Source organism: Pygoscelis adeliae, unplaced genomic scaffold, assembly GCF_000699105.1.
Source record: "Pygoscelis adeliae isolate BGI_AS28 unplaced genomic scaffold, ASM69910v1 Scaffold402, whole genome shotgun sequence".
Lineage (NCBI taxonomy): Eukaryota > Metazoa > Chordata > Aves > Sphenisciformes > Spheniscidae > Pygoscelis > Pygoscelis adeliae.
The window spans coordinates 6,451,949-6,474,179 of record NW_008824411.1 but is presented as its reverse complement, the minus strand read 5'-3'; the positions used below and the strand labels follow the sequence as shown (position 1 = coordinate 6,474,179).

The 22,231-nt window shown below is 54.1% G+C and overlaps 2 protein-coding genes across 2 annotated transcripts in view; one reads left to right on the top strand and one right to left on the bottom strand.

The window, feature by feature from the left end:
- Positions 1 to 4,708: 4,708 nt before the first annotated feature.
- Positions 4,709 to 14,301, bottom strand: UCK2 (uridine-cytidine kinase 2; the record flags this gene model as incomplete). The annotated part of the gene is given in 8 exon segments (XM_009320722.1): positions 4,709 to 5,225; positions 5,793 to 5,841; positions 7,900 to 7,997; positions 11,839 to 11,981; positions 12,844 to 12,940; positions 13,888 to 14,083; positions 14,085 to 14,210; positions 14,212 to 14,301. Coding segments are annotated over 8 exon segments (939 nt in total), but the record flags the coding sequence as incomplete, so codon positions are not given.
- A 302-nt stretch (positions 14,302 to 14,603) lies between these two features.
- Positions 14,604 to 22,231, top strand: part of TMCO1 (transmembrane and coiled-coil domains 1) — a 33,647-nt gene continuing 26,019 nt past the window's right edge. The window contains exons 1-2 of the mRNA XM_009320721.1: positions 14,604 to 14,711; positions 14,771 to 14,900. Of these exons, the coding sequence (XP_009318996.1) occupies positions 14,604 to 14,711; positions 14,771 to 14,900 (238 nt within the window). The remainder of the gene's footprint in view (positions 14,712 to 14,770; positions 14,901 to 22,231) is intronic.

The window sequence follows — 22,231 nt, the reverse complement described above, 5'->3', positions numbered from 1 at the left end:
TCATCGAGTCCAACCATCAACCCAACAACACCATGCCCACTAAACCATGTCCCTAAGCGCCTCATCTACCCGTCTTTTAAATACTTCCAGGGATGGTGACTCAACCACTTCCCTGGGCAGCCTGTTCCAATGTTTAACTACTCTTTCAGTAAAGAAATTTTTCCTTACATCCAATCTAAACCTCCCCTGGTGCAACTTGAGGCCATTTCCTCTCGTCCTTTCGCCAGTTACTTGGGAGAAGAGACCGACACCCACCTCGCTACAACCTCCTTTCAGGTAGTTGTAGAGAGCAATGAGGTCTCCCCTCAGCCTCCTTTTCTCCAGGCTAAACAACCCCAGCTCCCTCAGCCGCTCCTCATAAGACTTGTTCTCCAGACCCCTCACCAGCCTCGTTGCCCTTCTCTGGACACGTTCCAACATCTCAACATCCTTCTTGTAGTGAGGGGCCCAAAACTGAACACAGTATTCGAGGTGCGGCCGCACCAGTGCCGAGTACAGGGGCACGATCACTTCCCTGCTCCTGCTGGCCACACTATTTCTGATACAGGAAGCACGGGCCAATCCGCTAGAGCACAGACGCGCGGGAACACAAGGCTGTAACCTATCAGTAAGCTGCTGATAGCGCGTGAACGCTTCTGTTTGCTATAAAGAACGCCGATAAAGAGCAATAAAGGTCTTTGGTTGCTGCCTGCCAGAGTCCGTGCCGTTAATCCCCACATGGCACCAACTCATCTCCCAGCTGAACCTGGAGCACAGTGGCCCACCAGTACCATCTACCAAGGCCTTGCAGGAGCCCAATGTGGGCACAGAAGGGTCGTGCTTGTGACTAAGGAAGCCGACAGCAGGAAAGCCTTTGCATTTCTCAATACTGAAAATACTTTAAAATTCACGGAATGGCTGAGGAAGGCACCTCTGGAGGTCATTTTGTCCAACCCCCCCTCCTCAGGCAGGGATGCCTAGGACCAGTTGCCCAGGACCTTGTCCAGATGGCTTCTGAGTATCTCCAAGGATGGAGACTCCCCAGCATCTCTGGGCAATCTGTGCCAGTGCTCAGTTACCCTGTGTGGCAGGTGCATCCACACTGATAAAGCCATGGGGCATTAGGACTGTTGATGTCCTTACTTTTCGTGCCTTTATGGGTGGCAAGTGCTGACCGTCATGTACATGCTTTGGGCCAGTAATTACAGTCAGGTATACACCTCGGGCAAGGAGTAAGAAAGTTAAGGTCCTCAGCCAATCAGAATTGACCACAGATCAGATTCGACTAGGGTATAAAGGGAGCCCCGCCGGAGGGCAAGCGGAGTCGGTCCTCCCTGGAGCAGCAGATCTGCAGTCAGGGACTCTCCCCTTGGGTCAGGATGCCGCCCAAGGAAACTCCTCAAGGTTGAGAGCCCTCATCTTACAGGTGAGCGGTTGTGCACATTTTGGATCCTCATTTCTGAAGCCGGCTGTGCAATATTAATTTCTCATACACCATCCTGAACCTGTGGTTTACTGATGTCGGAGTGTTGGCGCCTCATTTCTAGTTAGTTTTCTGCTAAACAATTTTGGTTTAAATAAAGTTTATTTTTGAATCTGTCACCTGCCTAATTTGATTTTGTGAGCCTCTGCGATACCCTCACAGCAAAAAACTGTTTCCTGGTGTTCAGAGGGAACCTCCTGTGTTCCAGTTTGTGCCCATTGCCTCATGTCCTGTCACTGGCTCTGTCCTCTTCTCACCCTCCCTTCCGGTATTTATATACATTAATAAGATTCCCCCTCAGCCTTCTCTTCTTCAGTCTGAACAGTCCCAGCTCTCTCAGCCTTTCCTCATACGAGAGATGTTCCAGTCCCTTCATCATGTTCATGACCCTTCACTGGACTCACCAGTAGCTCCATCTCTCTCTCATACTGGGGAGCCCAGAACTGGACACAGTACTCGGGTGTGGCCTCACCTGAGCAGAAGGGAAGGATTACCTCCCTCAACCTGCTGGCAACACCACCCCTAATGTAGCTCAGGATATCATTAGCCCTCTTCGCTGCAGGTGCACATTGCTGGCTCATGGTTAACCAGGACCCTCAAGGCCTTTCCTGCAAAGCGGCTTTCCAGATGGGCGGCCCCCAGCACACGCTGGTGCATGGGATTGTTCTTCCCCAAGCGCAGGACTTTGCACTTCCCTTTGTTGAATGTCAAAAGGTTTCTGTCAGCCCATTTCTCCAGCCTGTCAAGATCCCTCTGGATGGCAGCACAACCCTCTGGTGTACCAGCTACTCCTTCCAGTTTTGTGTCATCAGTGGACTCGCTGAGGGTACACTCTGCCCCATTATCCAGCTCTTTAATGAAGATGTTGAACAGGATTGGACCTAGTATTGACCCCCGGGCTACATCAGTAGTTACTGGTCTTCAACCACATTTCATAGCACGGATCACCACACTCTTGGGCCCAGCCATTCAGCCGGTTTTCAATCTATCTCACTGTCTGCTTATCCAGGCCATACACCAACAGCTTCACTATGAGGATCTTATGGGAGACCATATCAAAAGCTGGACAGAAGTCAAGGTAGACAACATACATTGCTCTTCCCTCATCTACCAGGCCAGTCATTTCATCATAGAGGTTATCAGATTGTTTAAGCATGACTTCCCCTTTGTGAATCCATGCTGACATACAGTGATTTACCCCTTTGCTAAAAGCAGTCTCACCCTTGCCTGATACCCCACCAGTGCTAGTCCCACCCTGCCTGTAAGGTCTTTTGATGAAATTCACTCGACTGTCACCTGTTCAAGAGACTTGCTGGGAAGGGCTGAAGTTATCCATCTCTCTGCTGTCCTGAGAGCAGAGAGATGTTTCACGAGAGCACCCCAAGCCACGTGTGCACCAGGACTTGCTGAGAGCTGGCTGGCCAGCCAAAAGCCAGAGCCACTGCCTTCAGCACCTCCTTCTTCACCAAAGCATTCTGTGCCAGGAGCTTTGGTCCAGGTCTGGCTTTGACTTGCAGAACTAAGACAATGTTGGCCAAGTCTGCTTCCACACTGGGACCGCAGCCAGCAACATGCAGCACCAAACAGGAGACAAGAAACACCAGCATCCATTTGTTTTGTCTTTATTTACAGGGGAGAGGAGGCCAGTATTTCATCTCGAGAGCTGTCTTGGCTGCTTAAGCCCTGAGAAGCCTCAGTAGTTCTGCAGGGCTGTGGTCCCTCTTACCTATGGCTGTACCTAGAATTAGCCAGTGCCAGCCCTTGATTATGGCAAAGCTGACATGCCTCAGGGAGTGTCTGCGGTGAGGGGGATAAAGGGCTGCCATGTGCCCCCATCACAGATCAAGGGGGAATGAGTTTGCCCCAGCAGCAGTCACTGGGGGAGGCATTTCCTTTCTTGTTCTCTTTGTTAAAAATCAAAGCTTGTCTCAGCTCACATGGGGCTGGAGAGCAATGGAGCATTGAACGTCTAAGCTTTTAACCATGCAAAGTAAAACCAGTGCTCTGGAAACACTGAAAATCAGAGGAAGCAAGGCTAAGGGGCCCCACTCCAGGCTTCGTGGGATGTCTATGAAATTTTTGCTGGGGCACGTCAGTCCCAACAGCATGGGCCAAAGGATCTTTCCTGGCTACCATCCCACCACATCCCCTTCCTTGGCTCCCACCAGACCCCTGCCCCAGCCCAGCTGCCCCACCTTGCTCTCCAGGCATCCCCAGACCTGCAGTACAGCCCCACCAGGCTGTCCTGGGACACAGCTGTTGCAGCACTACCAGGTTAGGGGAGACTAATTCTCACCCTGGGCAAGGGAGGGCACTCCCTGGGCAGCCCTGGGGACAACATACTGCAGGGACAGTATCTTCCACCATGTACGCAATGAAAGGGACACAGGCCAGGCAAGAGCATGCTCTGAAAAAAAGGGGAGCAGAGGACTCCTGAGCATCCAGTTTCATGCTACCCAGCTGGGTCCTGTGGATGTCCCATATGGGGATGCTAGGCAGCCCAGGGACCGCCACACACTGCTGCCCCCCCTCAGACAGGCTGCTCAAGCAGCTGCCTTTCATCATCTATTGCCCCTTTCTTTCAGAAGAGGCTGGTTCTCCCTTAATCATATCTTACAGACCCCAAATCCCCCATCCAAGAGCAAAACCATTCCAAGTGAGGAATGACAGACACACCTCTGACCTTCTGCAAGCCAACCTCCAGGCTTAGAGTTGAGCCCAGGGCTTGACTAGAAGTCCCACCACACACATGGACACCGAGCTCCAGAGGGGCTGAAGGTGTCCATGTGCTGTCCCCACCTAAGCCAGGCAGCGAGACTGCTAAAGATGCAAGCTGCCATATTTACACGATCACATACCCAGCATCACCTACCAGGTCCTTCCTGCAGGGTGTGACAGCAGACCCACACCTGTGGTGGGAAGGGGTGTCAGACACAAAGGGATGCCGTTGAGGGACCGAGACCTGGAGGTGCAGAGACAACCAGGGGAGGTATCACACATCATTCTTCCAACTCCCAGTGGCATTGTACAGTGCCTGCCAGCAAAACCAGGCTGCTCGGACTGGAACAGCAACAGCAGGAGGAGGCAACCCCAGCCCAGTCACAAAATCCATGCCGCACTCAAGCTGCTACCTCCACCACAGCCCATCCCTTCCCCAGGATGGAGACCACTGCAATACTAAAGCAGTTGTCAAATGCTCTTCCTTCCTTACCGCCTTTGATGTGAAGATCCTGACACCAACATCTCCCAAGACCCTCTTCCCAGCCCCCTCCCAGCAACACTGAGCCTGGCAAATACCTGATGGCAAGTAATTTTACGTTATTCTGCATTTACACAAAAATAGAGCAATTCTATATTTATAGAGATTTATAGCCGGTTCCGTGCTGGAGGAGTTATTGAGCAAGGCCAGGAGCTGTGGGTGGTCCAGGCTCCCGAGCAGCCGGCTGCTTCTCGTTCGGCATTTCCAACATACAAAATTAAAGGCATTCGTCTCCGTCTGGTTTCTTAAATAGATAAGGGGGGAATGAACAGACAGTATGTACAGAGGGGCAGTGGCAGGGCTCGAGCGCCCTCCGCCCCCAGCCTCATGCCTGCTGCCCGGGGGCAGGGCTGCCGGCTGGGGGTCAGTGAGGCCGGCTGCTGGACTCTGAGGGCTGCCGCTGGCGGGGAGGAGTGTAGCCATTCAGGTAGCCGTTGCTCTGGCGTTTGCTGAGTCCTCCATTAAGAATGTCCTGGATGTGCTGCACTATCAGGTTTATGGCCACTGTGAGCAAAAGGAAGGGAAACACACAGGGGAGAGATTGCATTAGGATCACTGCAAATGAACTAGAGCCAAGCCAGACATGATGACCTAGCCGTCTCCCCTGCTCCTATCCCCTCTTATCAAGCACTGGGGAGCTGCAACCCTGCAGGGAGGCGCTGCCCTGCTGGGACTTCATCCCTCTGCCCTGGCTGAGCCCAGCACTCAAGCCAGTATGGTCAGGCTGATTCCAGCCAGGTGAAGACATGGCTGTCCCAGTTGCACGTCTGGCCTTGGAGAAGCACATTTCCCTTTGTGTGGGATGAAACAGGAGTTTGCCTGGAGGCACTGCACATAGATGGGCTCCCAGGCTTGATCAGAGGAGCACAAACTCCTAGTCACTAATGCTCCAGGTGGGAGCAAAGGGGAGAAGCTCATCTCAGCACATGTATGGTAACAGCACTCTCTTGGGTGGCAGTGGCCTGAGTCACCTCCGTGGCAGGCCCTGCTCCCTCTTACCTAACTCCGCCACAACAGCAACAGCCCAAAGCCAGCTGCCAGAACGTAACAGCAGGGTCTGGGTCCACTCACCTTCATTATCTGCTCCTCTGGGAATGATCACGTCAGCATACTTCTTGGTCTGGGAGGAGAGAGAGCACTGCGTTACAGGGAAAGTGGAGAGCCACCAAGCTGGGGCATTGTCCCTGCTTCCTGGGGCAGGTCCTTGCCCTCCCCTTGCCAAACCCAAACCCACTGGGAGGTATGTCATTGCTGATAATACATTTTGGATGCTCTTACTTGTCTTCAGCTCTGTGTTTTGAGGGCCATGCTTTGCACCTTGACCCCATTTTCATGAGCTCATACAGATTCCGGTAAGAGGCAGTAAGAGCCACCCTAACAAAACCTGAAATTAAAAAGCCTCATGATCGCAAGACTCCAGCAGCTGATGCTTTTGGGAACAACCTCCCCCCTGAATCCAGCCAGACTTGGTACAAGAGCAAGAGTTGGCATGCCCAGGCTGTGTGGGCATGTGGGGCACAGCCACGTGATCTGCTTGGGATGTGGGGAGAATTTTCTTCCAGCATTGCTTGCAAAAAAGGTCTGATTCAGGACACCAGTCCCGACCTATTTTCACCTGCAAGTGCCAGTCTCAGTTTCCTCCCCTATTTGTGTCAGCTTTTACAGCTGATCAGCTTCCTGACAGCCAAGCTCTACCATCAGTAAACAAGCCAGCCTGCTGGGTGAAGGGTGTCATCTGACACCTCCAGGTGCTTCCAACCATATCAAAAATCACCAGGACTTGCTGGATCATTTCAGTGCTGGACCACCTGGACCAGAGCTGGTTTTGGAGTTGAGTAACAGCAACAGTGGGTGCTGAGCCTGTTCGACATCCACACGCAATTACTCTGCAGCTGAGCCCACCACCAGGTTGGACGAGGGAGCATACCACTGCAAAGCTGGTGGGTAGGGACAAAGCAGGTTTTTTTTTTACCGTCCTTGTTTCACATTTCATCCTCCTACAGACTCTTCAACAGAAGAGACTGATGCAGCATCTGCTGCTTTGCAAAGCTGCAGATTTACCTTGCTGGGGTCTTGCAAGGAGGGGAGCCACCAAGCTGGACCTGCCTCAGGAAAAGCCTTTTGGGATTACACTGTAATTGGACCTTGGGCCATAGAGCCACAACTGAGGGAGACAGGGAAGAGGGTGCTGTCCAGGAGCCAGGAGATCTTGTAGCACAGAGAGAATCAGCCCCTCTTATGGGAAGGGGCAGAGCTGGCCACATAGACAGGCACAGAGATGTTCCTGAGGCTGGAGGTACAGGTTCAATTCCTGCCTGTGGTGCTGGCCAGCAGCTCCCAGGCTGCAGGACTCTGCTGGCTCAGTTCCTCCAGAATAAGAAGAAATTCCTCATATAACTACCATATCTGCTTGAAAAGCCTTGAGAACCGAGGCACAGGCTCCTCTCCACAACAGCCAGGAGAAGTGTGCAATGGCTAGTCCTGCAAACGTGCTATTTCAGCTGCAAGTTCCACAGGACTGCAGTGGTCTCCCGCATGCAAAGTCCCTGTCTGCTAGGGAGCCTTGCCTCGGTTATCAGCTCCCAAAGTAGCTTCCTTTCTCCAGGCAGACCTTGCAACCCTGGCCCCGAGCGAGGTCTGCCTGCTCTACACCTTCGCCTCTCACCAGCCAGGAAATGCAACCTGCAAGGCCACATCCCGCAGCACAGAGCGAAGGATGAAGCGCCCCTGCTCTACCAAGCATCCAGCCAGCAAGAAGCCAGCAGCACTGCATGGTGAAAAGGGCAGGCAGGACAGCCCAGAACAGGAGGCAGACACAGCGGACACTGCCTGGGGGCAGGGATCTCCCCTTCCCCCAGCCAAGGATCATCGCTCCCAGGGCTGGCATCTGCTGAGCTGCCTGGTGTTGGTTTCTCAGACCCTGTGCAGGGAGAGGTTTCTCCTGCCGTGTCAGCCTTCCCATAGGGGAGGGTGATCTCACCAGAAAGGCAGTGGCTGTATAAATAGTCCCCATCTCACCCTGCCCTGGCACCCCCATTTTTGCCAGTGCCTGCAGGGAGGGAGCAAGGTGAGGCAGGCTGACCTGAGCTCTGGGGCACAAAATGCTCCTGTCTGAGGAGCTGGGCAGGGTATAAGCCATTTTTGGCAGATTCCCACGGGTGTCACTCCCCTTACTTACTGGCAAACAGAACTCCTCAAAGGCAGGCTTGACGAAGGTGATGTATTGAGATAAGATCTGCTCGAGGTCCCTGCCTCGCTCACTGATGTCTCGTAGCACTGCGGGAAAGATGTAAGGCACAGTCAGGAGCTGAGACATGAATTGCTCCATCCCCCTTCCCTTCAGTACAGCCTTTGGCCAGCCACCCGGGTATTTTGCCTGAGGTCTCTGTTTCTGGAAGCTACTGCCCACATGTCCAAGCACACCCCAGCCCAGCTACACGCTTTTAACCTGCTTCCAAGCCTTCCCAGGAGCCAAGGGCTGGCTGACCTGACCGAGGGTTTTTCTCAGCCTCCCTCCCTTCTCAGCTCTGCAAGCACATTTCAGCTGTAACCAGTGCCACCCCAGTCCTGACTGTTCCCAGCCTCAGCCCTTCCATCCCTCCTGTCACTCTGTCCTGCCCTTGGCCTAAGGATGGGGCATTCTCCCACTTGTCCCAGTGCAAAGGTGCCCAAGGAATAGAAAAGCAGTGGGGTTCACCCATACACACATTAAGGCGCAGTTTAACTCAGGTCTGCAGAGGTGAGGAGAGTAAAACTCACCCACCTACCCAGTTCTCCCAGGGTCCTTGTGCTGTCCCCGGCTGAGTGGGATGGGAAGGTGAAGCAGGCTCCCACAATGAGAGGCTGAGGGGGTGCTTGGAGGAGATCAGCTCAGGAGGAAGCCAGGAGGCAGGAGAGCAAGCTGGCCTCCTGCTTGTTCTGCCGTTTGGGCCTTACATCCTGTTTGCACGAGGTATTTGGGCCACTGCCATCTCTGGTCTGAAGCCATTTCAGCATTGAAAAGTGCCCCAGTTCACATGAGTTCAATCCACGGGTAAGAGCCAAAACAGCGCTGTGGCCAAGCAGACAGCTCTTGGCTCTCCCCAAGGGGCTGGCTGGCTTCTCCCCAGCACGCTAGCACCTGGCACTGGGTTCAGAGCGAGCCTTCTCCACGTGCCAAGCAGAGCCGAGCCACAGCACTGCCAGTCTGTGTGACCTGCTCGGCAGCCAGTGCCCATGTGCTTGCAGGGTCAGGACAGTGCTGTTCTCCCAGTGCTGGTTTGGCACTGTCCCCATGGCTCTGTTTGCCCTCGGCCAGCAGCTTTGCAGCATGCCCTTTCACAGCCCCGCGCAGGGGAGGTGACGGGGGGAAGAAAGGTCTGGCAGCAGGATTTGTGCCAGCTCCCTGCCTGCTCCAGGAATGGCTCAGCCCAGCCTAGGCTGCTCTAGCCAGCTCCTTGCCTTCTCCAGAGAGCGGGAGCAAGCCCCAGCTCAAACAATACAGAAAAACAGGCAAGGAAAATAAAACAGAGAGACTTTTGTTTCCCAGGTCCCACACCCTGTTTGTTGGCTGCTCTGGGGTGGAGAAGGAGCATAGTGAGGGTGTGTTTGCAGCACACCCGGCCTGGGATGGCATGCGGGAGGCCTGCAAACTGCACAGGGTGAGTGCCTAGGCTGCAGGAGCTGGTCCTGACAGGGCAAAACCGTCCTGCCTGCTCCCAGGACAGACCACAGCAGGGCAATCACCCCATAGACAAACACGAGTCAAGCACCCACTGTCTTGTCCCTGGCCCCAAAGCAACAGGTCCCAGCAACGCAGGCTAAGACCATGCACCCTATCTGGAGGTATCACCCTCTACTTGCAGGGCAGGCAAATGTCCCAAGGATGGATTGGCACCCGTCCAGAGCCAGAAGGCAGACATGACTCAAATCGGGCCCAAAACATACATGTGACACCCGACTTAGTCTTTGTTTTACAGAAGCTGGCCGAGAACGGGGCAGCAAGGGACCGTAGCCAGAATCAGCTTTGCACAGATCAAGCTGTTTGAGGCACCTGACAGACCTTGCCCCTTGTGCTCTGGTAGCAGCATTTTTCTTGGGAGAGGTGCTGAGATGAGGACAGCGCGAGTTGCACATACTGAACCCCAGCGCTACTGATTAACTGAGCTGTCAGCTACATTTCCAGGAATCTCATCTCCTGCTGCTGCCCAGCTGAAAAGCCCATTGCTGCAACTCTTCAGGACTTCTGGGAGAGCAAGATGACTCAGAGCCATGTCGCAAAGCAACACCCCAGCTTTTGCTACAAGCTACCTCCAGCTATGTTTCAGGGACACGGTTATACCTTCAACACCTCACACGCAGGTTCTCCTTTCCCAGCAAGGCCAGGGAGACATACAGTAAACAGATTTGCTGCTGCAGTGGTCCTACCAATTGCTGATGGCAGGCCAGGAGACTGACAAATAGTCAGTTCCCTATCAGGAGGCCGATGAGTTGCCCTAACTAGGAGACACCAGCACCTCAACCAGCCTAGCTGCCTATTTGCAAAGCTTTAGTGATTGATGGTGGGTGGGAGAAATACCCCAAGAATGGCCTGGGCCCATGAGGCTCAGGACCCCATCCAACAGCTGCAGCACAACAGGGTTTAGCTCTGTATTGTGGTCGGCAGCTGTATGGTCTCAGTTCCTAGTCAATGGGATCTCAACCAGTTTTCAAGCCCTGAGCTCACAGTTATGTACCAAGTCTGAAGTGACTGAACCACACACTCCAGAGTACGATTGGGATGCACGCAGAGTCACGTGGTGCTGCAAATGCACAAGGCAATGCCTTGCCTTCAGACAGCTGATACAGGGCACTGCCAAAAACATGTGCTACCCCATGGCTGAGTGTGAACCCAAGTTCCCGCACAGCACAGTCTGCTTAAGCGATAAGGTTCAGATTGCAGGATCTTGCAAATGCGTATCTATGACCTGCTAATACGTCTCCCTGCAATGACTGTGCTGTCACCTCCCTGGATGAGTCATGCAAGAACAGTGGGCAGGGTCAAGAAGGATGCGTAAAAAAGAGCACTGATGACATCCTAACAGTGGAGGAGGCTGTGTATCTGTCTGACAGCAGGAGGGCAGGCAAGACCAGTTCTGTCACAGAGTGGAACAGTCCCATGCACACAAGCAGTCCCAGGCTGACGCACTGAGACACACTCCTCTCATCACAGCACAGAGGCCTGGATGGGACCTCTCCTCTAAGTCACCTTATGCATCCCCAGACACCCTGTGGAGGCTGTCAGAGCCAGGCAGGGGTAGAAACAGTTCAGACAGAACTGAATTCTGCCCCAAGAGTCCCCATATTCTTTCTTAGTCATCTAGGAGACTCAGGTGCTACATGAGGGACCCCACTCCTAAAGGCTGCTTTGAAATGAACTGCATCTCAAACCACGCACACCCTGCAGAGCCGGAGTCCCTCCTATGTCAGCTGGCAACCTATAGCCAAGCCAGCTGAACATGGGGAGTCCTAGAGAGGGGTATTCTGGTTTCTAGGGCTCTTTGCCCCCAAAACCCATCACCCCAGTGCCAAGTACAAGAGGCTCCACGCTGCACTGGCTGTGCTTGTACAAATCAAGATGTAAAACCAAACTCCCTACCTGTATCATCCACAATGGACACCCTCACACGTAAATGCCATCCTCAAAGCACACCCATACCCCAGGTCCTGAGCAGATCCATCAAGCACTGCCTTCTGATTGAGCTGTTGAGCCGCTTTGCCGTGCCCATTGCGCCCTTCCCTGCTGATACCTGCTGATCGGCAATAGCTGCCATTCAGCTGATAGCACAGGGCTGGTGCCACCAGGGCCATGTGAGGACACAGCACTCAGTAGTCACACTGCTGAATGCAAAGGAGGAATCCCAGACAAGGCAGCAAAAACCTCACTGAATCCTAAGAGGCACGGAGCAAGGTGCTCCCTGCTGCTAAGCTGCCCTATGTGACATGCTGCACTGGGGAGGAAAAGCTCCCTGGCTCTTTGCTAGCAGCAGCACAGCTTTGTGCCAGTTCCAGTTCTGCTCTGGTCCCTGTCACCTGCCTCTGCCCAAATCAGTTAAGTGACATTTCTGTCCCTGCTGCACAAGGCATGTTCGGGCCTCACCTCTGCGGGACAGACGAGTATCTGCATCCGTGTCCACGAAGAGCTTCATGCGGAAGAGATCCCGCACCTCCTGGCTGTAGAAGGCCAGGATGCCTTCGAAGAGCACCACGTCGGCAGGGTAGACAGTCACCGTCTCCTCTTTCCTAGCAGAGGGAAGGAGAGTCAAAATATGCTGGTGGGGGAAAACAAGCTAAGAGAGGTGGGGGGAAACAGCGGTGCTCCTAGGCACTGCTCCAACCCTGGGACATCACTGCTGCACCAGGGGCGTGACTGAGGAGAGGGCAGACCTACCCCACCACGGTGAAGGGAATCCAAGGCATACGTACACTTCCTAGAAGGACAAACAGCAGAGCAGGAAGCAGACTAGCCCTTCTCCCCCCACCTCAGCCAGCTGCTGCTTGCAAGTGCTATGTGCCAAGCCGTAAAGCCTAGAAAGCCTATGCATGGGGCTTGACCCATGGGAACCTGCCAGGGCCAGTTCTGCTCCCCTGGGAACCAGGCAGCACTCCCCTAACACCACAGCGCTTTTGTGGGAAATGGAGCAAGGTCACACCATCCACGGCCAACACAGGCATGCAAAAACAAGCTGAACACATGCAAGGGAAGAGTTACAGGAGCAAGAACTGTCATCCTCCTCCTTTTCTGGCAGTGCCAGGCTGTTTGAGCCTGGAATACTTGTTAAAGCTGCAAACACAGAGTTTATGGGGAGAGGAATTGTGGCTGGGGGAAGAAAAGGGGAGCCATAACCCTCCTCCACTGATGCCTGGATGTGCTGGATGCAACTGCATGGCTGCGCAGCTTTCCAGACCCTCAGACTGCGCCTGTATCTGCCCTGGATCCTCTAACCAAGGGGTTTGGAGTAGTTAGCATTGAAACTTTTGGCTGGCACGTTAGGTGCCTAAGAGTTGGCACAAGCGGAGGGGCAGGCTGTTTGGGCTGACAAGGCTGCATGCTGCGCCGCGGAGCGTTAGCAGAGGCACAGCAAGGCAGGGGCAGCTGTTAGACCTGGAGTGGGAGACAAAGTCATAGACAGGAATCTGGACCGTCTTCCCTTCCGTGATCTCTTTGAGCGTTTTCACGATCAGCTCGTTGTCAAAGGCATCTGAGGAGAGAGGAAACGTTACCCGAGGCAGCTTTGCAACCTCTCCCACCCACCAGACGCTAAGCTTAGCCTAGCCAGAGCCACTGGCACCCCGCACTGGGGACAGACAGACACACAGACTTGGGAGGAAAGCCCTGCACGTCCCCATGGGCGTAGCAAGGCCCAGCTCTCCCAGAGCCCCTGGGGCTTCACTGCTTTGCACCAGCCTGGGATCTGGCCCACAGAGATCAATACCATCCTTGTATGGCAGTGCTGACAGCCTGGGCTTGGGAAGGCATCTCCTCCAGGGCTCCAGCCCTCAGAGAGACTGGAGCAGTGTTTCAGCCTCAAGCTGCCGGACAGACAGGGCTCTGTTTGCTCAGTGCTTGCTGCCTCCAGCCATTGTCCTCATAGGGACGAAAGGACGGTGGCTCTGAAATTTCCACACCAAGCCTGGAGATGGTTCAAAGAGCCCCTGCTGTAGCAACAGAGCATGGCCTGCTCAGTGGAGGGGTTTGCAGAACAGCTGCACAAGACGGTTCCCTCCTTGAAGGAGGGACACAGAGCTGCTGGCTCCAGGGGGCTGTGCCAGGCCAGATCTCCCTGGTCCCGACCCAGCCACACCAGAAAGGTTTTCAAACTGGGGGATGTTTTTGCAGGGAGAAGAGCATCTTAAGGAGTTTGAGGGTTCACAACCTGCCCTTTCTCATCCCAAACACTCCACCCCAGAGGCAGTTTCTTTCCCAAGAGAGACAGAGGTTGTACTGCAGGGAACACAGGTGGGCCCCAGCCACCCTGCCGGGGATGTACCCAGCTCCGGAAGAGCTTAACTAAGCCACCCACTCCTGCCCCATGCAGAGACAGAGTCCCACTGTCCATGCAAGGCTCTTTGCTGGTGGAGCAGGGGGTCCCGCTCCAGCCCTCGCCTCTCACTGCGCAGCAGAACCCCGGTGCTGTTCTCCATTCACCTGGGTGGTCAAAATTGAACTGGCCTTTGAGCGCTTTGGATTTCTGCTCTGAGGTGAGGACCCGGTAGAAGCTGTCTTGGCTCACAATCACCACCTGCTTCTGGCGGTAGTCCACCTCGTTCTGGCCCAGCAGCTGGACAATCTTGGAGCATACTGAGGACTGGGAAAGGAACAGCAAAGGAGGCAAGTCAGCGGCAAGTGGTGTCTGAGCCACGCAGGGAGGATGTCCTCAGGTAACAGCCATTCCTGGGTGCATGGGGCACTGCCTGGTGGACTCCCAGCCGAGACTTCGTGGTCCCCTCAAAGGCACAGCCCAAAGCTGCTGAGGGGAAAGTGCTCCAGGGGCATCACCATGGGGCCCTTCAGTACGAAAGCAGCACCAAGCTTGCTCCCTGCCTCCCTCTCCTCCGTCCCTATGGCGTGCCCAGAGCTCCTATTCTGGGCACAAGCTGTAGCAGGAAACCAGTTGGCTGCTGCCTGGGTTCAGCCGCACCCCCAGGGCCCCCGCAGCCAGCTCCAGCCTGCCCAGCAGCTCCCCAGGGAGCAGAGCTGTGTGTGGCACCAGGGTTGAGCCTCCTCCCTGGGAGACAGCCTCAGTGCCTTGGTTCCCCCAGCCCTGGTCCAGCCCAGAAACTCCACCACTGCACGGGCAGGGAGGGAGAGAGTCCTCAGAAAGGGAGAGCCAGGTTGTTTTCGTACTCTAAATAAAGCCCAGGATGAAAAGACACCAGAAGGAGAGCTCTGGGACTTTCTCAGGGATCTCTGCCACAGCTGCCAGGGCTGAGAGGAGCAGCCACGAGCATATCCTGGTGCTTCTTGGCACAGTGAGGCTAAGGGCACTGTGGAACCAGCGGCTGAAGAGCTACGTGGCTCTGGCTGCCAGCGCAAGATCCCCACAAGCACTCCTGGCACAAGAGACAGCACCCCGCACACCACGCAGAGCAGGCTGAGTGCCAGTGGCCAGCATCGGCTCTTTGCTGGCACTGCAGCAGGCACCAGCTGCGTGGCCGAGGGTCACACCGGACCCCGCCATCACGACACGAATCAGAGCACAGCTTGGGGGACAAATCCCAAAGCCTGCTTCAGTCCCTTCTCCTTAGTCATACAAGTCCTTGGCCACTGCGCAACACAGTGGTGTAACTGCATCACAAACTGGCAGCCAGCATGTCTGCCCCGGCCAGCGAGAGCCAAGGTCAGGCCGGTGGAGGAGTGCTCTGCTGCCTGCGGGAGCCCTGCATGCCAGCCCCGCTCCTGCCCTGTGGCATCCACTGTTTAAGGAGAAGGGAGGGCTCCTGGTGCCAAACTGAGCTGCTTCACCTCCTGCGAATCATGCTTGCTGCAGATGTCCATCTGAGCCACTCCTGGCCTCGGTTACCACATATACTCTCCGCTGAGCACTCTGCTTTGCAAAGCTGCCTTCCCACAGCCTGCCCATGGCTCTTTCCATGCTCCCACCTCCCCACCGGCTCAACCATCTGCTCCGTACCTGGCTGGCAATCCTCAGATGCAGAGCTGAAGACAGCGGTGGTGAGAGGGAACAGGGAGGGGAAGGCATGCCTGGCAGAGGAGGTCACCCCAGCAGGCAGAGGGCAAGGCTGTTTGCCTGAGAAGCTGGAAGATTTGACGGCACTCCTGTCCCCAGAGACCGTCTCTTCCCCTCCAGGCCAGGCTGACCTGACTTGGCTGTGACCGCTGCGCTGTGAGTCAGCCCCAGCCCAGCTGGAGAGCCTCCGCACACAGCACTGCTGCAGAGCGAACCGGCTTGGGCTGCCTGACAGCGCTCCTTGCAGCCCTGGGCACAAGTTTGGGTTTTGGGTCAGGGATGGGGTCTCCCTGAGCATCCCACCTTCTCCTGCCTCTCACAGCTGATGAGCCACGTCAGCAGCCCTGCCCTGCAGCAAGCTGCTACCATGCAGAAAAAAGCCCTGCAAGTCAGTGCCAGTCACTCAGCCTTTGGCACACGCAGACACAAAGCTGAAGCCCATTCTCCTTTTCCTCTGTTTTCCCACTCCCCACATCCTTCTCCAGCCTGCGTCAGCCCTATTGCTTATTCAGCTGTATCCCATAGGTTTTGCAAAAACAGGGCGTGCACAGTGCCTCTCCTCCACTTTTCATCCCTTGCTGTCTGTCTCCCCCAGCCGCTGCTGCCTTTCCGTGCTGCCCGTGCAGTGAGGAGACATGGCGTAGCAAGGTTCAGTCTTGGCCACAGCTGCCAAGGACACCAAACTTCCCAGGCCCTTTGCAATTTGGAATAAATCACCTTCCAGCTCAGCCACCCAGGCAGATCCCCAGCCTGTAGATCAGTAGGCTCCATACAGATCTGCACCAGAAACTGCTCTCCCCGGCCTGGGGGAAGGAGCAGGGCTCCTTTACATTGGATCAGTGAAAGCAACACAGCAGTTGCACTCACACTCTCTCCTTGGACCTCAGCACGCAGATGGACAATAAAACCATTTCAGGGCATCAGACAGTTCCAGCCAGTCTTTCCTCTGCCTCATGCACACTAATCCCTGATCTACTGATCCTGGAAAGTGGGGAAAAGAGTCCCCATCAGCTCTGAAAATCACCCTCCTGTTTCATACCCCACAACTCGAGACATCCGACGGTGAGAAAAAAAAAAAAGGAGAAAGTAGCCCTCAGCAGCTGGAGACAGGAACGTAAGTCCTGGCTCACATGTACGTCCTCCCACAGGGTCCCAGAACGAGGATCAGAGCGTATCCCGGATGCATTTACCATCCAGTGCTCTGGGGTGGCAAGTGCCTCTTGCAGAAGCATCCAGGCAGATGCTACGGACCCTTCCCTTTTCTCTGGTGGGCTTTGGAGAGCTATCAGAAGTGGTGGAAAAAGATGATCACAAGGACATCCTGCTCTCAGCACAGAGCTCAGGTCCAGTGTACTGTGTTGCCTGGGTGGGCAGGGTTGTCACCTCTGGGCTCTGCAAAGAGGCACACGTGTCACCTTGGTCCCACAGAAGGCAGCTGTGGGCCAGGGCACTGCTCGCATGTGATACCTGCATAACTGCAGTGGGACATAGGGACAGCGGGGGACACTGCATGTTCCTCCAACCCAAGGGTTGCATTCAGCTTGCCTTAGTGGGGCAAGCAAACCTCGGTAAGGACTCCTGCAGCTTTCTCTTTGAGGCTGGTAAGAAATAACGACCAACTCAGGTCTAAGTGAAGAAGGTTTTTCCTTTCCCCACGATCCCTTGTGATGGAAACAAGAATGGTTCGTGAGGGGCATTCCCTGATGCCAGTCTGAATACCTTCTACAGCTGGACAGGCAGATTTTCCCCTTGGTCGATAAACACCCTATGTTAAGGAGGATGAAAAATCAGAAACACAGAGGTTAAACTCCCCTAGGCAGTGGGAACAGAAACTCCCAGCCTCAGGAAGCATCCCTCCAAATGAATGACGCATGTCCCCTGCTTAAACCCCCCTTCTCCCAAACCAGCACTGCATACGTACGTGTGAGTGATGTTAATCAAAGGTGTGAAAAATGCACTAATAACTGGAATTGATAGTGGTTAGGCTCTGGGGAAGTCTGCAGGTGCCCAGAAAGACCAAGACCAAAGCATGACTGCGAAGTACCGTGCCGGGCTGCAACCAGCCTGGATGCCTGGTAACCTAGGGGATGCATGGTGCTGACACATGCACTTGAAGGGACAACCTAGGCTCTGATTCCTTCCTTTGCCAACTCCTAACTGCCTGGCTCCTACCAGCAACCGCTTCTCCCAAGGGTGAAGATGACAATTATTTCTTCCCTGAGAAGGCCAGGACTGCAGAGGCAAATGGAGGATGACTTGAGGAAGATGACATGATGCTACAGATGAATGCCAACATAGAAATTCTGAGATTTGAGTCCCATCCCTAGCTCTGCCCTGCATGACACATCCCATCTGCAGGAAGATGAGAGGCATGACAGAGCTCCTTGCCTCCGCTCAGCCCATTTCCCAGATCTACATTGTCCGTGCACACCTCGCCACGACCCAAAGCAAACGCTGATGGTGATTCAGCTGCAGTGCACTCCCGGCAACAGGATGCTTTCTCAAGCAAGCGCCTTCCCCTCCTCCAGAACTTATTTAAAACTAAATATAGACAGGACACAGCAGCCTCCGAACCTCCATGGTTGCCAAGCGTATCTTTCCCATGTTAGCCACATGAAACCGATGCAGGACTTCCAAGCATGCAGGCAGGGAGCCCCGGCCTCTCTGTCATCGTTCATGACTTTCCACGTGCTGCAGTGAGGGGAACTCAGCTCCAGGTTCGAGCAAACTGGCTGCGACCTACTGAGCTGCGCTCCCCCAGGCTTTGTGCTAGAGCTGCTCCCTGGGAAAGCTGTGCAAACCAACCCACACCACAGACAGTTGAGAGGGAGGTATCTGCACACCACAGTGCAAGAAGGGAGCTCAGAGATGTTATTCCCACACAGAAGTAGTTGCAGCTCCCCTTGCAGGTTTCCTCCTCTGAGCGAAGCACACAAATAACCAGTGTTTAAGGACAAAGTACAGCTTTATTCTGCTGGGAGGGGAAGATGCAGAGGGGAACTGGGGAAAAACTCCAGCATATTTTCCTAGAAGGAGAAAGGTGGTGCACAGGGGAAGAAACTCAGCAGATGGGTGTTTGGAGCCCTACCCCTCACATTTATTTGAAAGATATTAATTACATTACATATTTAATTTATATTCACTCATGGCCTATAGCCAGCTGCTCAGATATTCTTCAGGAGTTGACTAATTCCCCAATATTATTATGCAGATTATCCCACAATCCCTCTTGGGTATCTCTGATCAGCCAGTGAATTATGACTTCAGATGGGTATTAGAGAGAAAACCGATGGACAGTGCTACAGTTAACCACCGTGTGAAGGTATCGGGCACGACACAGCTGATGCTTTCAGCCTCAGGTTTGCTGTGGCAGATGGGGCAGTACAGGCTCCTCTGCCTCAGCTGGTAAGGCCTGTCCTGGGCTAGGAGGAATCCATAAGCCTTGTGCATGTGGATATGCCAAAGCCCACTCACTCAGAGCAGTCCAACCATCCCCAGGGAGCCTGGCACTGCAGAGGGATGTCTACACTGAGCTGCTCACTAGGCTCACAATACAGCAGCAGTGAGGACCTCCCATCCTCCCAAGGACTCTAGACTAGACACCTAGCAAAAGTGATTTATGCCAGATAAAGTGATTCCAGCCCTAAAGAAATACTGAAGCTGCCAGTCCCCTCGGGAGCAGGTGAAGGGAGAAGGGCTGTGCGAGAAGCAAGACCTACCAGGAGAGGCACGTGCTGGGCTCCAGTGTGGAAGGAAGAAAGGCACAGACTCCTGCCACTGCTGTAGGCTGCTCACCCTGAGCCAATATGCTGCTCACCCTGAGCACAGTCCTCCCCAGCAGAGCAATGCCCTCGGCCCACAACAAATGCTACAGCCAGCAGCAAGGACATACCGTAGCAGTCACGTCCCACCTCCCACCAAGGAGAGAAGCCCAGAGATTCTATCTACGGACACTACTGCCACAACCCCCTTCCTGTAGGATCTGGATGTGAACAGGCTTGGCAAGGTCTGTCGATAGCTTTGCATCCACAGGAGCCTGGCTGGTGTGTCCTCATCGCATGCTTTTGGATAAAATAGTCTCTAGTTTTGAGATCTGGCAGGGTTTTCCCCTAAGATCACATCAGGGACCACTGGGATTACTTGTTGCATTTCTCTGATGTCCCCGGTAGCATGGTTCCCTTTCTAGGCATCACAGGGAACTTTTACTCAATTGGGTCCTTGAAATCAGGAGCCGTAGCAATGCTGTCCTACTCTCTAGCTCATCTCCTGCAGTACACTAGTTGTGCATTTTGGTCTCTTCTTGTAAGGTTATGTTAATTATAGAGTATTAGGAAGTGCTTGGTGGACTGGGGTGACACACAGAACAGATACCAAATTGGGAAGGGTCCCACAGCATCTATTAAGTGCCTGCTTGTGACTGCAGAGAGCTAGTTCATGACCCATGCAATCCTTTCCAGCCCTAATGGAGCACATCCGTACAGCAGCACTGGGACTGGAAATTTGCTATTCTCGTACCAAAAGCCTGGGCCTCCACCCAGAGCTTTCCCAGGCAGGTTCACCATTCCTGCCTTTCCCTTTGTGAGCCACAGGCCAACCAGTCCCAGACTGGGATAGCCAGGTTTCTGTTCACTCACCGTGGGACACTGTGCATGTGATCAGCAGTCCTGGGCTGGAGCATAAACAGGCACACACAAACACAGAGGATCTGAACACAGATTACACGTGGGGAGGAAAACAACCGTCCTAACACAATCCCTCCCAATCCACTGGTTTTTAGATGCAGGATATTCTTCTTGAGCCCCTACCACAAACTCCCTAGCCTGGAGCTGGCTGAGCCCACGGGACTACAGTAAGCAGGCTCCATAACAAACTCGCACATATACAGTCAGTAACAGGAACGGGCTGACCCGTCAAAACATCCTGTGTATCAGTCTGATCAGGGGCTGGCATAGAATAAGTTCTACTAGAAAGTTTGATGAGTCTCTAGCACACATTGACACCAGCATTTAACAAGTCAGACCTTATGATTCAGGGCTCCTGCCAGCTGTAGGACGTCACCAGGAAATGGTGTTGAACTGACACACAACTGCTGCAATCCCTGCTAATCCCCCTCCTGTGGCTCCCCCCTGGGTCACTGCCAGGTCTCCCCTGGGCTTCTTTGCCTGGCATCCAGGTGGTGACATGGTGGCAGTGACCCCTCAGTTGCTGTGGCGGACCTCAGCCCTTGCTAGTGTAGGGGTCTGAGCTCTGTCATGCAAGAAGCCCCATGTGGAGAGGGAAGTGCCTCATGCAGAGATGCGCTGCAGCTGGGGCCACTGCTTCTCTGGGAACCAACATGCTGGCTGTTCCACCCTGGCTGGGTGATACCAGCCTTCTTCAGCCTCCTGGCTAGCTCGCTCTTCTAGGCAGCCAGCTTAGCCTCAGACAGTGTTTTTGGTGTTTAAAGCAGAAGTGCCTAATGGATTAACAGTGAAGAATACACCTGGCTGAACACATGCTGCAATTTTGGTGCTCTGCGGTCTAGAAACTCTCAGGCTGCATGTTCAAACAGACATTTTCAACCTTATGTGCTAACTAAAGATCCAAACAGTGCAGCCACCGGACCATGGTGACACCCATATTCAGCCCTCACTAGTTTGAGAGCCAGGCAGCCAAGGAAAGCATTCAGCCCTCTGTAAACCTGTCTTTTCTTACAACCTCCTGTTGGAAGGTAGCAATCAGCACCTCGCTTTGCAGCACATGGGGACAAGCAATTAATGCTTCAGCCTGAGTTCGAAGGGCTCTCCCCACCCCTGCAACCACCCCAGCATCAGATGCTTCCAATGCTGCTGGGAGCGAGCCACTCCAGCACTACCGGCAGAGCTGCAGGGTTCCAGGAGCTAAGCTGAAGTGAGGACATGTGAAGAGCTTAAGGAGGTATCCCAACACTTTCCAGCTCATCCCAGTAATCAGTTTGCTTAACTTTCCTCCAGCCCGCAGCCTAGCTGCCTGCCTTGCATGCTGCAGTCCTTGGTAGTCAGGAATCTCTTGCGGGAGGGAGGGAAGAAGCTGTTAGCACAAAGACCATGGGCGTAAGAAGGAAATAAGAGCTTTAGCAGAGCACTTGAAAGCATATAGGGTGGAAGAAAATGCTACAACCAGCCTTGGGAATCCCTCTGAGGAAATGAGGTGGTTGCAGTCCTCTCTGGCTTTAGCACCGGAGGGGGTCTTAATGCCATGTCATCTCCTCCACATCAGGAGACTGCAGCAAGCTTTGCCTGGGCTGCACAGTGCTTGGATTTCAGGGGACAGTGGGAGAAATGCTGCCTCCCAGCAAGCTTTTGTGAAAAGCCTGTCCCAGCTGAGCCGGCACAAAACAGTCACCGTGCAGTTGGCACTGCTCTCGTACAGGCTGCAGCATCACAGCCTGCCCAGGACCTCTGCGGCTCCCCGGTTTTGCTCCCAACACAGTCCAGATTTCTTTTAAGAGCCAAACACAGGAGGACGCTCAGGTTTCTACCTCCTATTTGAGTACCGAAAGTTGCTCAAGCCTATTTTGCTCACTAGGGAACAGCAGTCAACCTTTGGATTTGAGTTCTCATCAATTTGCCTTTAAGAAATACCAGCCAAACACTCCCCCCAGCTCTTCAGGGAAGGCTGGCCGCTTCAGATGCCAGCTTCCCCAGGGCACCACGCGACACAACAAGTTGTGGCAAGCTACAAACAAAATCCCTTCCTTCCACAACCTGACTGTGCTGGTACATTGAGACAGATGGGGGGGACCGCGCAGCCTTTCCCCCCCCCCCCACCTTAGACGCACCA